Consider the following 18,160-nt stretch of genomic DNA (forward strand, 5'->3'; position numbering starts at 1 on the left):
AAAAACGTGGGTAGGAAAACCTTTTTAATTTTTTAAAATGGGATCAGGGTGCACTGCATTTGAGGAGTAATGTCTTACTTGTGAGAAGTTTATTTGAACCTTGTACGCATGTCAAGAAAAATTTGCTTTATACTATGCTTCTCACAGGAAATCGCTCTGAGAGAAACGTACTAATAGTGAGAAACAACTTTTAGATATAAATAAAAAGTATAAAAAGGGTATGAAAAATCTTTAAATCTCAGATGAAATGTGAATCAAGGCATACTACTAGTTAAAGAGACAAAATAGGTTCGCATGGTATTGTCTTGTTTACTTTTTACACGGTACATTTAACAAAACTTCTAATGTAAATAAATTTTTCAAAATGACTACGCCAAGACATTATTTTTGATTTTTTGACGTCAATTAATTTTAAAAACCACTGCATTGCAAAAATATTCTTTATTTAACGAACGAACTTAGTGACTGACTGATCAAGGACCTCCCCCCCCCAACTGGTCACAATCCACCGGACCTGGTCAGGACCGCCACCCCCCCCCAACTGAACAAGAATCCACCCGAGCTAGTCAAGAATCTACCCCCCAACTGGTCAACAATCCACCCGACCTGCAGGGACCTGCCCCAAACTGTCAACTATCCCCCGAAGCAGAGTTTACCCAACTGGTCAAAAATCCACCCACCCGGTCAAGGACCGCCCTCCAACTGGACAAGATCCACTCGAGCTAGTCAAGATTCTACCCCCCCAACTGCTAACATCCACCCGACTTGGTCAAGGACCGGCCCCAAACTGGTCGACAATCCACCCGACCTGGTAAGGGTCTGCCTCTCAACTGTTCAACTATCCACCCAGCTAGTCAAGAGTCTTACCCCCCCCCACTGGTCAACAATCCACCCGACCTGGTCAAGGACCTGCCCCCAAACTGTCAACTATCCGCTCGCCTGTCAAGGAACTGCCCCCCAAACTGGTCAAAAATGAAAGACCCCCCACATCCACACCGGGTCAGGAAAGTCGGCTTTGCTATTAAGCGATTTTCCCGAGAAGGAAGATAAGATAAGATAAGCTAATGGGAAATCTCCGTCATAAAGGAAAAAAAAGTATAAGGGATGAGCATCACGGAAGACCTCTGTAGATCCGAAACCGCGAATGCTATAAAGAACGTCCCAGCAGGCTAAAGTCGAAATCGTAATCTCACCACGAAGAGTTCATTTGGAGAGCCCGAGGATCCTCAAAAAAGGATTCGACCTAAAGAAGGTTTACAAAAAACGACACTAAACAACAGCCAAACCAACGTAACACACAACAACCCCAACCAGCCAATAAGGCCAAACAAAATGATAACGACGATAGCTCAAATGAAAACCCATCAAAAAAACATGAAAACCACAGAACAACCCCAACAATTAGAGAACTTAGGATAATTTACACAAACGCTGACCAATGAAATAAAAAATATACTATCGGGGCATTAAGCGTGGATATTTGCCTTCTAAAGTATCAACTCTTCTCAGTGGAAGAATTTAAAGAGACCTTAGGTGGCTGAAAGCTAAAAAGTTTGAATATGGAAAGTGTCACTATGTTGGTCTATATTAAAATGTAAAATTAACCCATAATGAGCGATTCATAGAGGCCCATGTGTCCGCACGGTGGCGCGATTTGTAAAAAATATTATTTATTTGGGGTCTTATTATGGCGAAAATCTAAAAACAAAACACGAACATTTGGATAAATGCACTTCAGAAATGGCCGAAGTCTTGTGGACTTGAGGAGAAAAGGAGAAAAATCTGAATATGAACCATATAATTTGAACACTTATTTGGACATTTTATGTAGAGATACGCGACGAAAGAATATGGCACTGATTACGACCTGACTCGCTGATAATAAAGCAAAGTCTTTGCAAAAGAGCCGAAAATACAATTTTTGTAAAGAACCTTATACTGATAATATTGTTTGAAAGTTTGGATAATGGATGAAGTTATTCAGTACTAAATAGTAGTACTGAACTTACTTAAATATTAGTACTTATATCAGTTATTTGGGGGGGTGTTCGATCAATGCAAAGTAGCTTTCTTTTGGTGTACCAATACCTCCAACACAAACTTTTATCAAAATTGCACTGTAAATATTAATCAGAATGATGAAGTCAAGCAGAAAGTCAAACGCCGAAGACGAGAAGCTATTATTAGCGTCGGAAGATTCGGACTGATCTCACCTATTTTTTATAGGAATTTTCGTGATTATTTTTTTAATTTGAATTATATAATCGAAATCGTTTTATGCAATCGTAACCTTAAATTTTAGTAGGGCCACTATGGCGCGAAAGCTTCGTGGCAGCAGCTTGTGCAAAGGGATTTTTATGATTGAATATTTCTTGAATGGAGATCAAATTTGAGAGGTGGGGCCGGGTGTGACCACAGGCCATGGAAACTGACTCATTGGTTCTATGGCAACAAAATAAAAAGTCGTCAAATTGAAAAATTTTTGTTTCAGTCGAAAAGCTGAAAAACTGATAAAGAAAAGGGCACAACCTATATGAAAGAATATATCAGGAGATATTAAGAAATAAGGCAAAATGAGTCATAAAACGATGACGTCAGCAAAAAATAAAATTTGCCAAATCAAAACTTTTGGTTTTTTGGAAAGAATACCTTCCAGTGAACAAAAACTTATTAAAAAAGTCTGAAATCCTTTTTAAGAAGTCTATGAGCCAAATTGATATTTTAAATTTTGCCTGTAAGTGTTGGGCAGCTCCACCTTCGAAGGCAAAAATGAATTGTCAATTTTGGCCAATATACTTTTTTTAACGAATTTTCAAACGTTTTGTAATATATTATGTCTGGAGGGCTTTTTTCCAAAAAACAAAAATTTTCGAATTTTGGAATTTTTTATTTTTCGATGACGTCATCGTTTTAGACGTCATTGCCTTATTTCTTTAATATCTCCTATCTCCTGATATATTCATTTTCAGATATAGGTTGTGACCTTTTCTTTTCAGTTTTTCATGCTCTTTCGACTGAAACAAAAAATTTCAATTTTGGACGACTTTTTATTTTGGTTGCCATAGTACCAATGACGTCAGTTTCCATGGCACGGGTGGTCACACCCGGCCCCCCCTCTTAAATTTTGATCTTCTACATTCAAGGAACAATATTCAATCATAAAATCCCTTTGCACAAGCTGCTGCACACGGGAAGACATAGTGGCCTCTACTATATCTTTTTTTTGATGTTGTAGTTATATTACAGTGTTTTTAATCACTATAAATTAAATTACATCTTTCGCTTTTTTCTTTGATTATAAGTTCGAATCCAAAAAAAAATATAAGAAGGATCATGCTTTTTTATGAATTTAGTCCTCATAAATTCGCTTTGTGTACAAAAGTTGCATTGCAATTCGAATTCAAATTTTTTCCCTTTTTCTAAAAAAAACTATGATTAGTAATGATGATTACTGACGATTACCTCGGAATCGTATGTTTTGTCGTGCAATTAACGATTAATCACTGGTAACAAAAGGAGAAAATACCGTAATTTGCTAATTACTATTACGTTAATTGCACTCCAACCATACGATTACTAGTACTAACCAACATATTTATCTTACGCAACCCTTAATCAATCTTTAGTGTATAGGGAGCATCTGGTCAAAGTTTGGTGCTTTGTTCCCAAAAAAGTAAATTTGGTTTCACCTAAGACAATTCGGGCTGAATGTTCTGAAAAGAATGGAGATAAATGAAAAACTAAAACGAACGAATAAAGAAATTTTTGCACACGTTTTTCCTTTTTCTTATGGTACCGTTTCGTACTTTTTAAAATGAATGAATGAGCGAATGGTATATAAGAACACACGAAACTGTCCAAAAGAAAGTTATTTGGGAGATAGAGTTCGTACAGATAGCACAAATCGAAGACGAGGCAGTTTTAACTTACGAGCTCATCCAAAGAGGACTGAAGTGCAAAAATAGAAGGAAACATGAGTATGATGTCGACATGCAATTGTCCTTTAACGATAAACGCTGGTAGGTTCACAATTGTTACCGCTGTTACCCTTTTGGGCTTTGTTTGTTATTTCGTAAGTGAAAAACTGATTGATGACGGGGGTTATCATTGAAACTTGAAACGATAATTAGGGCGAAAAATACCTCAGCTCACAATGTTCTAAAATTATAGAGCTTGGTGCAGGTAGATTAGTCTGACACAGAATGTTATAAACAGTCTGTGTGTGAACCCTTGTTGACAGACTTTCTGAACTTTGGAAACCCAGGCAAACACACATAATTACCAGTAGCGGCCTGGCTTAATTTTCTTGGTGGTGCAAACAATGAAATTGGCGCCCCTGGTATTTTTGTCCTTATTTGCGCCCTCCACCATTAAGTGAAAATATGAAACTGTAAGAGCAGTGACTGGTTGAAAGTAACGCCCGGAATCTCTGAGTTAACAAACTTTTACTTATACGAAGGTGGTGGTAATAATAACTTGATATCTATTTCCTTGTAATTTCTTGGTGTTACTTTACTCTTCATTAAAGATCAATGGCTGAAAGAGGCCCTAAAATTCCGAAAGTTGGCAGGAATAAGGGTTCTTTGTAATTCTGGCGCCGCAGGCAAAAAAAATTGGTGTAAGAAAGGTCAAACAGCTCAAAAGATATATCAAAAAGGAGAAAGTTAGTCCGCATAAGACCACAAAAACCACGTCGAGCAGTTTCGATCAATCTCTCATTTTGGGGGTAAGCATCCTCTTTAACCCCTGGTGGATACACAACATTTCTCTTGCTTTGACTTTTCGCAATTCAATGTTGATATTAGATTTGAAAAAATTCGTAAAATAAAAGGAAGCGCCGCAGGCGAAAAAAAATTTACATTGCACTTATAGAAGGCACTAAAAACGTGTCAAAGGGCGCCAAATCGCCCAACCAAAGATCAAAAAGATTTTTGGCGCCCCCTTGAAAAGCTTTTTTGGCGCCCCTCTCAGGTCTTTCTGGGTGGTGCACTGCACACCCTGCACCCCCTGCCAGGCCGCCACTGATAATTACCTTACCATAAAAACTCTTTCACAAGCTCTAAAAGACTTTCAAAACTACTAAAAACTACATCAAAACATCAGCCACATGTATTTAGACTTCCAGCCAACAGCCATTTTGTTTCGAAATGAATCTATGTTTTCATTTTCATTTGTTTTCCTTTTTTCTGCAGAGTCAGTTTTTTCCATAAATTATGCGCGCGCATCGAAATTATCAAAATGCCCTCGAAAATACTGCTAGATAATACGCCGAAAGCTGGCCAATCAGGCCGAACCTGCATTGCAGGGAAAAATCTCCCTGCAGGCGAGTTACCTGTGCCAAGCGTTAAACCAGCAGCAAAAATATCATAAACTAGACCGTGAAAAAAGTTTAACGCTTGGATTCCCAGGCTACCTTCGGAGATGCTTTTAACTTTTTGAGTTTTAAGCCTAAAAATGTCCTTTAACATGTTCTTATTTTCGCCATTTTTGAATATATTTTTGTCCATGCATTTTCCTAAGAAATTGGTGTTTTAGAGTCCACGAAAGCCTTAAAATGTTCTTAACTTAACTTGTTTTTGATATTTTGACCATCGAAGCCTTTTATGTTCTTATATAGTTTGTTCATATAAAAAAACGTGTATCCCCCCGGAATAGTAGTCAATTTTTTTTATTTCACGTCGTTTATATGCGAGTCGGCTTAAAAGCTAAGTGTCCCGCCCCGACCCGATCACTGACCTTTCTAAACCCTACCTCCAGGGTCTATATAAAGCTCAGCAGCCCCGAACCTCTTATATAAATACCCCCCTGTGATACATAAATAAAATTCTTATAAATAAAAACCATCACTTTATCTTTTTTTATAAGAAAACTGGTTTATAGAAAGATGTCATAAACTGTTTCTTCTTATAAAATAATTATAACATTATTATTTTACAGATGGTTTTCCTCTAATCTACTCTATTTTATCAATTGTATTTGAAAATTAATTCCCCGTCTTCCCCTTATCTTAGAAATCAACACACGAAGGAGTGTTGTTTACAGAACACATCTGTGAAAAATTAATATCTTCTCTCTTTTCTCTTCAACTTTCTTTTCTATTATCTATGGGACCGCATATCCACGAGAGACCCTATTTTAAAGAAAAACCCTATTTTAAAAACAGTGCTCGAATGAACTCTCCAATACCAACAAATATGATACAAAACAGACAAAACATTCAAACAAACAACTATACGTACCAAGAGTAAGCACTCTCTAGGGCCCGCGAGCCACCCGTCATCTTTACCAAAGAAGAAATAGTGTTGATCAGACACTATTTCGTACATAAAAAAAAACAGAGACAAGGGATTAAAATAAAACAAATTGTAAACAAAAAAGTTTAAAATTTCTGACCATACAGTGAAGTACAGCAGAAAGAAAGAGAAGAAGTTGAAAGGTTGACCGAGAGCCCGGTTCGGAACCCCGTAACCGAGTGGCCGTACACATTGGAAACAAATTAGGAAATGAGACAAACTCAACAAACTTAGACACAAACTACAAATATACTTTAAGACCCGAAAGTCTTCAAATATTAAAGTTATGTTACTATGTTATGTTAATTCCAAAATTAGCCTAATTGCAAGCTCGTTGTCAGTATCCTATTTGTTCTACTTCTTTTTATACAATCTGGATAGAGCTTGACTGCTGGTCCTAAAGGAGGCAGGTTCATCAAAAAGTGGAAATGTCATGAATCGCAAAAATTAAATTGACTTTTAGCCACCATTTAATGGTCAAAGCACCACCTAATGGTCGAACCACCACCTCATGATCAAACCACCACCTAATGGTCAAAAAACCACTTAATAGTCAAACCACTTAATATTCAAACCACCACCTAATTGTCGAACCACCACCTAATGGTTCAACCACCACCTAATGGTCAAACCACCACTTAATGGTCGAACCACCACCTCATGATCAAACCATCACCTAATGGTCAAACCACCACCTAATGGTCAAAAAACCACTTAATAGTCAAACTACCACCTAATGGATGTACCACCACCTAATGGTCAAACCACCACTTAATGGTCGAACCACCACCTAATGGTCAAACCACCACCTAATGGTCAAACCACCACCTAATGGTCAAACCACCACTTAATAGTCAAACTACCACCTAATGGTCAAACCACCACTTAATGGTCGAACCACCACCTCATGATCAAACCACCACCTAATGGTCAAACCACTTAATAGTCAAACCACCACCTAATGGTCAAACCACCACCTAATGGTCAAACCACCACCTGATGGTTGCACCACCACCTAATGGTTGAACCACCGACCGAAATGATTAAACTACCAATGGAAATGATTGGAGCACTCAATATAATGGTGCAAAGACCAAACAAAACGATCAAAGCGCCGAACATTATGGCCAAAACACCAAGTAAAACGGTTAAAATACCGGAAAAAAACGGTACAAGCACCGACCAAAATGATTGAACCACCGACCAAAATGATTGAACCACCGAACAAAACAATCAACCTACTGAGTGAAACAGCAAGACAACCGAGCTATCATGCGGATGAACTTCTGTTTGAACTATTTTCTCAATCTTTAATCAGAAAATCTATTAGTCTACAAAATACAACACCCCTGTCTCACAGCTATATTGTATCATCAAAACTACCTTAACTACTTCAAAATTCAGAGTTTGTTTATCAAAAATTTGAATTGAAGCGTGTATCCTGCATTCAAAGCAAAAGAAAATTCGAAGAGAAAGAAAGAAAAAAAACAAGTTTGATTTCGATTGGATACTCGTGTTTTCAATCATAGTTCCATGCAACCTGTTATATTTTTTAAGTTCGAAACGAGTGCAAATCTATTTCTTATTTTCTGATGATCACACAACACTGGCCCATAAACTTAAAACATGAGGAAAGAAAGGGACCAATCAGAACCGAAAACAACAGAACAACAAAAGCATTAAAAAAATGAGATGGTAAGACAGTATTTTCTAGAGTACCTTTTTGACAATCCTTACCGTTTTATCTTCCCATTATGAGCTTTAAGGTAAAATGCTCTGATGGGCTTCATATTGTAGAGGGCGGAAATCACTTTATAATGACCCCGCCCTTAAATTTACTAAATCTTAGATTTGACTATAAGTCGCTTTTTAATAGAAGCTTGTCTCGGTACATTTTGAGTTTTCCTCATTTTATTTGATTCACTTTTTCATTATATTCCAGGAGAAAGTTGCTGAAGTACAAACGATTGAAGTAGACATAAAGAATCAAGCATAGAGCTAGACATAAAGAATCAAGCATATTTCTGTTGACTGAAAGGGGTGTTTTATTCGATGGGACGTTTATTCTGGTTTATTCGAGATAATATGGTATCCAAGTCATCTGTGATATGAATACCGTTTACATGTCGCTACCTATCGGGAAGAAGTTACTGAAGTACAAACGATTGAAGTAAACAAGGCACCTGTGAAAAAGAAAAAAAGGAAGGAAGACAAAGTTTCGGTCCAGAAAAACGTGGTAGGGAAAACCTTTTTGAATTTTTATAAAATGGGATCCAGGGTTGCACTGCAAAAACCCAAAAAATTTGAGGAGTAATGTCTTACTTGTGAGAAGTTTATTTGAACTTGTACGCATGTCAAGAAAAATTTGCTTTATACTATGCTTCTCACAGGAAATCTGCTTCTGAGTAGAAACGTACTCAACTAGTGAGAAACACTTTTAGGATATAAATAAAAAGTATCAAAAAGGGTATGAAAAAGATCTTTACATTCTCAGATGAGAATGTGAAATCAAAGGCATACTACTAGTAATAAAGAGACAAAATATTGGTTCGCATGCGTATTGTCTTGTTTACTTTTTACTACGGTACATATTAACAAAACTTCTAATGTAAATAAATTTTTCAAAATGACTACGCGCAAGAAACAATTATTTTTTGATTTTTTGACGTCAATTAATTTTAAAAAACCACTGCATTGCAAATAAATATTCTTTATTTAACGAACGAACTTAGTGACTACCTGATCAAGGACCTGCCCCCCCCCCCCCAACTGGTCAACAATCCACCTGACCTGGTCAAGGACCTGCCCCCCCCCCCCAACTGAACAAGAATCCACCCGAGCTAGTCAAGAATCTACCCCCCAACTGGTCAACAATCCACCCGACCTGGTCAGGGACCTGCCCCCAAACTGGTCAACTATCCACCCGAGCAAGTCAAGAGTTTACCCCCAACTGGTCAAAAATCCACCCGACCTGGTCAAGGACCTGCCCTCCAACTGGACAAGAATCCACTCGAGCTAGTCAAGATTCTACCCCCCCCCCCCCAACTGCTCAACAATCCACCCGACTTGGTCAAGGACCTGCCCCCAAACTGGTCGACAATCCACCCGACCTGGTCAAGGGTCTGCCTCTCAACTGTTCAACTATCCACCCGAGCTAGTCAAGAGTCTACCCCCCCCCAACTGGTCAACAATCCACCCGACCTGGTCAAGGACCTGCCCCCAAACTGGTCAACTATCCGCTCGACCTGGTCAAGGAACTGCCCCCAAACTGGTCAACAATCCACCCGACCTGGTAAAGAATCTCCCCCCCCACAACTAGCCAACAATCCACCCGACCTGGTCAAGGAAAGTCGGCTTTGCTATTAAGCGATTTTCCGCGATGAAGGAAGATAAAGATAAAGATAAGCTAATGGGAAATCTCCCGTCACTAAAGGGAAACGAAAAGTATAAGGGCATGAGCATCACGGAAGACCTCTGTAGATCCGACCGCGAATGCTATAAAGAACTGTCCCAGCAGGCTAAAGATCGAAATCGTAATCTCACCACGAATGAGTTCATTTGGAGAGTCCGAGGATCCTCAAAAAATGGATTCGACCTAAAGAAGGTTTACAAAAAAACGACACTAAACAACAGCCAAACCAACGTAACACACAACAACCCAACCAGCCAATAAGGCCAAACAAAAATGATAACGACGATAGCTCAAAGCAACAGTCAGCAACATTCTGTTGGAAATTCGTCAATTCTCCTATCTTCAGTTTTCCATACACTCCTTCTCCAACCACGGTAGGCAACAGCTTCAGCTCTTCTTCTTTGAATTCGATAGGTTTGACTTTTATCATTTGATTCATATTGACACGTTTGTTTAGAGTGGAATCAACGGCAGTTTTTGGTAGACTGTATCTGGACAAAATTTGAGTTGAATTAGGTTTCAACGAGTGAAGTCTCCTTGTAAGAAGAGCATTTCTGCTTTCAAGTTCCCTTATTCTTCTCTCTTTTTCCAAATCTTTCTCAATTTTCTCCATGAATTGTGCTTTCTTCTTTTCCTTTTGTTTTTCTTTGTACTTGGCTTTTTTCTTTTTCTTTCCTTCGGTAGAGCGGGTATGGGTTGTTCTGAAATTTCAAGAATAGCAGAAAATAGAATACTTTTAAAACTGACAAGACATTTTTTTCTTGATAGTTTATTGGCCCTGAACACCTGTACACATAATCTTTGTTAATTAAGTCATATGTTTTCCTCAATTCAAATGTTCCTAGTGTTACTAGATCTATAAAGATTAAAAAAAAGTAGTAAAGATGCAAGCGTTGGAAACACTTCTACAAATCAATTTGAACTGACTGCATAGCTATATTGAATAGTTTATTGCTTCTTACTTGTATTGACGTTTTTTCGTATTGATCTTCGAGCCAGCTCCATTATCATTTTTGTTATCATCATCAGATATTTTGGTTACTTCGGTAACAGATTGAGTATTGACAGTTGGATGTACAGACATTTTTTTGTTATTTATTTTTTTTACTAAATGACAAAATAATTTAACATACATCTTTTTGTGAACTTAATTACATAAATATACAGACAGAAAAATTAAAGAAATTTGACACTATCACCAAAAGCATTTCCTAACTCCTCCCTGAAAAGTGGCTTAAGTCAGACAAAAATTTGACCCTATGTACTTTTCAATATCAGACCTTGATAAGTAAAAGCTGTTTAAAGCCTAAAAAAGACACCCTCATTAGTTCCACGCCCTATTTTGCCCCCAACAGAGGAAACGAAGACAAAAACAATCAATCTCATCAAATCGTTTATAATCTAATTAGGCTTTTTCAGAAAAAAATTCCATATTAGACTGGATATATTTTCATAATTTGATAATCGCTATAAATTATACTGAAAAGAATTAAAAATTCTACCAAAAAAACAAAAAAAATCCTCTCCTTATAGCCATTGTTTGACAGACCTTACCAGACCTGGGTCAATTTAATGTTTTCAAAAATAGATAAGAAATTCTGTTTAAATCTTATAAAAATAAACCAGATTGTCTACTTCAACGCAGACATTCATTTTGCCTGTTACTGCACGAGACGCGCAAAACTGGACAGTGGCTTATGTCAGTTCAATGATTAAAAAATACAATCATCCTAATATTAACTCATTTAACTTGTATGTATGTTTTTTTTCTGAAAATACACTTTATTCAATTAACATTTATGATTCCATCAGACATAATTAAAGATACTACCAGAAATCTTAACCTTGTGTGTCCTTGTAGATATAGAATTAATTGCCCCATTATATATAAATATCTAAAAGATAACTATCTAAGATAACACTAAAAAGGCTGGTGTTACTTTCCCAGAATTTCCTAAGGAATAATAAAAATAGTAAACAAAGTAATTAGTAATTGAAAGTTAGCAAATGGTGTGAAATTCCTATGAAGTATGAAATAAAAGTAAAATTAATTAATTAATTAATTAGCACACAAATAGTCAGTTGGTTCCAAAAAAAAAAGTTAAGGAAAAATAAGAAGAAAATCATTTAAGTCATTAGAATCCAAATTTCCAATGTTAATTCCTACTGATTCCAATTGAATTTTAGCTGAATTTTCCACAATCTTATAAAGGAACTAAAACTCACAAAAAATAGATCCATAGCCATAGATCCATATTAAATGCATTGACCAAAGCTTATCGTATTGCTTCTGCAAAGTTGTCCACATTTTCTGTATCACTATCCTCTTTTTCTGACTCTGGAAAGATGTGCTTTGGTTGGTCAGGATACATTAAACAAGATTTATTCTTCTTGTTATGACCTTTATGCTGACATCTACTACATGTGATCTCTGTTTCTTCATGGCATATTGACTCAGTGTAATGAAATTGTAGTAGCCTAAGTCTTGTTAAGACGTCCACAAATCGTTTATCTGAATAATTTGTTCCATACCTTTCAAGTTGTTTCATCTGTTTATTTAAATGTTCACCGGCAGAGCAATGAAAATATCCATATCGCCATCCAAGTAAATCATACCACAATTTCATAAGGGACGGCACATGTTTACGTAAAATGTGAAGATAAGGCTTCTTTTTAACAAAATTTGCTCCACAATCTAGCCACATTGCCTGGAAAAATTCTTCAGCCATATTAGCGAAGCACTCTACATCTTCTGGTTTGGGATTGGTAGCCCGCAACAGCCTAAAATATGAAGAAAATATTTTGGTTGTATTTAAGTTTATTGTCTTTGGTGAGAAAATTAACAAAGGACAAAACTCTATCTTTCTTTTATGAAAAGTAAAGAATAAAAAGGAACTCAGAGAACTCTCTACCCTTTGACATTCATATTGTCATTATAGATCTAAAATACTGAGCCAAAAGTTTTTTACCTAAATTCAATGTATAAATTATCAATTTATGAAAAATTATAAAAAGCGTACTTAGATATTGCAGCAAACTTTCGGTACAGCTGAGAGACACTGAACATTTTGTCAAAGCTGAGAGATTTCCATGTTTCGCCATCTCTGATGAATTCATTAAGAAACTTGTCAATGTTTGCTTCAAGGCGTTTGCAATCTTCTCCAATCATTCTCAATGTATCGCTACCATCATAATTCTTCTTCTTGCTATAAAAATTGAACAAATTATTGTGCATTTGGTCCCTATTAGCAATGTATGTCTACATTATAATTTTTGGGAAAAAACACCCTGATTTGAGCTGGATAATGCAAAGAAAAAGTTTCATATAGCTGACTTAAGGCTTCGTGTCATTTGATTTCACAATTCTAAGTTGAAAGTTCATTCATTTCATGGAGTTTAATTTCACAATAAAAGAAATTAAATAGATTGAAACACAAAAAAGGTTAATCTTCTGACATCTTTAGTTCAGATTATTCTTTCCGCTAAAAGAAAATATCTGTATTTTCCTGAGGTAATTTTGACAAAAGAAATAGTATAAATTACTTCCTTTAATGTAAATTTTGTAATAAAGCAACAAACCTTTGATGATACGATTCGATTTGATATGCAACATAATCTAACTGAACATGACGCAAGGCTTTTGGAATTAACGCGTCCTGTCCACGCTTATTGATGCAACTATACATGTAGGACCAAAGATATCTATGAATAGCCAATATTAGGTAAAGCCCACAAGGTGGCATGGTGTCCAATGAAAAAGCAGTGAAGAACGGTGGAGCCTTAAATATAATTAAATTGAATATTTTAGAAAAAGTTATCAAAATCAGAGGGAGAAGCTCTGAAGTTTTATATGGAAATATTTCCACAAGAAAGTAAAGTCTAAAGAGTTTCTAGATTTCAACAAAAAAAAATCAATTTTACATGTTCCGAGATTTAGTCATCAGATCAATTATTAGAATGGAAAGATTGATGTAAAACATACCATACTGTTACCTTTTGCTAGGGACTTTTGAGACATTTAGGGGTGAATTGAAGAGGATAGATTTCTGCAAATTTTTCAGAAACTTTCGAAACAAAATCTTAATATAATTTTGATCCCCTTAAGGTATTATGAATCCACATCAAGATTTGGGCATAAACAAAACAGGTTTCAAAATGATAGTAAAATAATACTAACCCATTGGGAAAGGTTCTTTCTGATGAACTCTTTGTATTTTGGACTGTTCTTATCAGGCTCGTCACCAAGATGATGCAAGGCTTTTTCACCTAGTCTGCAATATTCCTCAACTGACTGGCATGTAAATATTTTCAATTCTTCACGCCCCCATTGGTCAATTGTTTCCGTACATCTGTAACAACCATTATGTGACGTGCACGAGGCTTTACCAATAACTTCGTGCACGAGGCTTTACCAATAACTTCTTTAATGTAGGACAAATCTGCTACAAAAAATACAACTACATTGAATGATTCTTTCTCACCATCAGGAAGATCCAATGTCATTCCATCTGAAACAAGTGATTCTAGCTCTTTAAAATGCTCCATTCCATGACAAATAAGATTTTCCCTATTTTCTTTACCTCTATAAAGAGATGTAGCAAATTGACCATAAGGAGAATTGATCAGCTGCTTTATGTTCATAACACTAAAAGATAGTTGTTCTGTTGGATAATTTTTGGTTGCCCTAAAATTATCCCCTGTGTCACGAAGAAATATTGTTCTCTTTAAAGGATCTAAATTTTTATAGACTGCACTACTACCCTTAAGATGATCAATAAGTTTGCTTTGGGCATTTATGTCAGCAAACTCAAAACGATTAAACAGTTCTTTTGTTTTAACCACATTTCGGAGGGTACTTATGATGACCCCAGTGGAAGCATGCATGCAGTTAATTCCACAGTTTCTGTTTTCCCAATGTTTCTCTTGGTCAATCTTACCAATATCAAGACCATTTGAATAGTTCTTTGCTTCAACATAAGGGGCTATATTCATTTCACACTTCGCCAAAATTTTTTTCACACCAAGATATTCACGCTGTGATAAGTCACACTGTCCTACTAGAAGTTCACAGGATTCTTTTACTGGGAGTCTTGCCGGAATCGTCTTCTTTCTCATCCCTCGGACCATCGTTTCGTTTTCACCTGCTGACTGTAAAACCTCATCGGGGTAGTTCTTGACAAGGTAGTCAATGTAGCCTGCATGAAAAAAGGAAAAAAAAACTTGATGTTAACTTTTTAAATCAAGGAAATACAGATAAAAAGGATTATAGGCAAAATAAGAAATTCTAACAGCAATTCTGTTGGGTTGGTGTAATTTAAGATGCACGATCAAACAATTCGCAATTCACGATGCATGATCCATGCATAAAGTATGCTGGTTATTTCTAATAATTATCATAAAACCATCAACCACCACTACGTTGCTGCTGCTGCTGCTGTCTTCCTCAATGGAAATTTGTAATTCACTGTTTTCTCTGATTGCATCATCTAAATAATCATCAACTGCTACAGAAGGCCCAGAAATAACATTGAAATCAGTACAGTTGTTATCGTGTTGTTGTTGTTTTTTCAGATTGTTTATACATTTGTTATAGAAGGAAGTACCATACCCATAAAACTGCGTCCCTGTCCAATTTTTTTTGGTAGCAAGTTCAAGTTGAGATAAAACAGATTTCACAACACCAGTAATGTTATAATCTTTAACAATTTTGTAAGGAGTATCCATATTTGATTTGTCAAACACAATACATTTAAAAACAGGGTAATTATAAACTGATTTCATAATTTGACAGTTGATTCTAAAGGTACGACCGTCATTTCTAGAAATATCTCTCGTGCCAATATAGCCATTACGAAGTTCCTTGGTCCCAGCCTTCCATTTCCCATTTACATCCAATTCACTAACACCAAAATTCTCAATTCCTATGAACGCGCTCGTGAAATTCGCCATGTTGTTTTGGTAGGGGATATTTCATCCCCGCTCTATCCCCATTTGTATCCCCTCACTTCAAAAACAGTTTGAACCACGTAATTATAGCAAATAAACAAATCTTTGGTTTAAAGAGTGAGACCAGGGAAAGATAAACTTTTTCCAATCCATTACATGTATGTTTTACTCGCGTTTCACTGGATTTGTGAGATTCTTAAGAGAGGCAGCAGTTCGCCCGCGCCGATTTGAGCGGCGAACATCCAGCGCCCAATATAAACCGCAAGCCAAGCGAATCGCCGNTTAGAGTCACTTTAAGGGTCAATTGGACCCACTGACAAAATTGAAAAACTTCGTTTTTGTAAGATTTTAGATTGCTGCGAATAAGGTCCTTTCTTCCCCTCCCCCCATGTACAATTCTTTTCTGGAAGAGCAAAAGAAACTTCCTTATATTATTCCCAGCGAAACTTTCCGATTGCTAGTGTACAATGGAAAAGGACCAAAACGCCACAAAAGTAAATTTAATTAACACGATTTTTACCGGAGACGCCTAGAAGCGAAAAGATCCCGGAGATGGGGCAGGTATGTTTTCCTGGGAATGAGAAAGTTAGCCATTTTTTACGATACAATTTTAAAAAGTAGTACCCAGCCGTTTGCGTGATGCGTGATCGGGAAATAATTCGAGGCATGATTTGGGCTATTTTCGCGATACTTGCGTGGTGGACAAACCTTTTTTGGTAATTTTCATGATTGTCACGAGAGCAAGGAAAATTTCTATCAATGCATTTTAAACGTGTAAAAACTCTGGTGAACCAAAAGAAAGTTGATATTCTATTTTCAAAACAAACTGCTTTTTTGAAGTTTTTTTCAACTGAAATATCTTAAAACTTCGACCTAAAATGAAAATATCATAAGGATTTTTTGAAAAAAATAAAAAGTCTTATGATACTTTGTGCAAAGTAACGGAATTTCGTTCCATCTTTTTCTCTTTTCTCCTTTTCTTAAATCAGGGGGCAATGTTGTATATCTACAAAAATTGATCTTGTTTATCAAAAATTGAGAATATTTTACAATAAGAAAACCAAAGGAAAATTTATATTTTCAAAATAGATGAAATATTTTGAATATACTTTCATATATAAAATACAGTATTGGAAAAAAGGTTTTAAAAATATATATATAAAATATTGGAGAAAAGGTAAAATATATAAAATATTGAAAAAAAGGTAAAAAATTATAGCATCCAAAAGTTATATTTTTTGAAATGCATGTCAAAAAGTAAAAAACTTTCAAAACAGGGAAACAATTTCATAATTTCCAACAACATACACTTTTTTTAATATAAGAACAATTTTATAAGAACAACGAGGATCAAAATTGCCAAAAAATAAGAACAATTTAAGAACAATGCTGAGCGTGAAACTACTCAATTTCAAGCAATTTAGGGGTCAAAATAATAAAAATTGGGTATCATGCCTAAAATACCTCACTTACATCCTATTAATAAGAACATGATAGAAGCTCAAAAGTGCAAAAAAAAAAAACAGTCAAGGCTCAGAAAAATTTTACTTGTTCTTATATCAAAAAAAGTGTAATGCAAAAGAAGGAAAAACAAATCTCATATATAATGGGAAACATTTTCATAATCTGAAAGAGCGTTGAAAAATGTCCAAATTCACAAGAAAAATTTCCACGTTTTAAATGCACGTGGAAGAAAATGTCAAATTTCACAGAAAAAATTTCCACGCTTTAAACGCAAGTGGAAGAAAATGTCCAAATTCACATCAAAAATTTCCATGTTTTAAACACACGTGGAAAATAATATCCAACTTCACAACCAAAAGTTTTCCACGTTTGGAAGAAAATGTCCAAATTCACCGAAAAAATTTCCAAGTTTCAAGCGCACGTGGAAGAAAATGTCCAAATTCACAACCAAAGGTTTTCCCACGTTTAAAATGCATGTGGAACAAAATGTCCAAATTCACAGCAAAAGTTCCCACATTTTAAACGCACGTGGAAGAAGATGTCCACATCAATAATTTCCACGTTTTAAAAACGCATGTGCAAGAAAATGTCCAAATTCACAACCAAAAGTTTTCCACGTTTAAAATGCATTTTAAAACAACAAGGGAAATTCAATCATCAATGTACTGTATCAATTAGTAAATTTTGCTCTGGGTTTAAATTTTAAATCCAACCACAACCATTTCCTTGGCTTGGGTGCCACATCTACCATCTGACCATCATAAAAAAGTGAGTTCAAACTTTTTTGATGTTGCAAGTAGGTATTTAATTTTTCAAATATAGTATGGTCAGATTTATCCACAAATATTCAGTCACCTGCCTTGTTAGAATTTGTGTAAATATACGGGCAAAATTGAAGTTAGTTTGTTGTGTTGTGAAAGTTGATAAAATGTCCTGTTTTTCAAGAGATTGCACAATCTCGCATGCCAAACCAAACGAAACATCGCAAATCCAGGAAGGAATATTAAAGAACTTCATCATCAACCATTTCTTCTAACAATCATAC

At 35.9% G+C, this 18,160-nt stretch overlaps 1 protein-coding gene across 1 annotated transcript; it reads right to left on the reverse strand.

The window, feature by feature from the left end:
- Nucleotides 1-8,412: 8,412 nt before the first annotated feature.
- Nucleotides 8,413-10,789, reverse strand: LOC136815625 (DNA ligase 1-like). The gene is made up of 3 exons (XM_067072078.1): nucleotides 10,668-10,789; nucleotides 9,957-10,406; nucleotides 8,413-8,476 (listed from the first exon to the last, which is right to left on the reverse strand). Exons 1-3 carry the CDS (start codon nucleotides 10,787-10,789, stop codon nucleotides 8,413-8,415), a joined length of 636 nt encoding a protein of 211 aa, XP_066928179.1.
- Nucleotides 10,790-18,160: the final 7,371 nt, after the last annotated feature.

Source organism: Clytia hemisphaerica, unplaced genomic scaffold (assembly GCF_902728285.1).
Source record: "Clytia hemisphaerica strain Z4C2 unplaced genomic scaffold, Clytia hemisphaerica genome assembly, whole genome shotgun sequence".
In the NCBI taxonomy this organism is placed as follows: Eukaryota; Metazoa; Cnidaria; class Hydrozoa; order Leptothecata; family Clytiidae; genus Clytia; species Clytia hemisphaerica.

Excerpts from the sequence above, each read along its gene's own strand:
- LOC136815625 (XM_067072078.1), bottom strand. The coding sequence starts at position 10,789 with ATGTCTGTACATCCAACTGTCAATACTCAATCTGTTACCGAAGTAACC. Across the intron at positions 10,407-10,667 it reads ACGAAAAAACGTCAATACAA|AACAACCCATACCCGCTCTA; the intron begins GTAAGAAGCAAT and ends TTGAAATTTCAG. Across the intron at positions 8,477-9,956 it reads TTGTTTGGCCTTATTGGCTG|GTGCCTTGTTTACTTCAATC; the intron begins GTTGGGTTGTTG and ends TCTTTTTCACAG.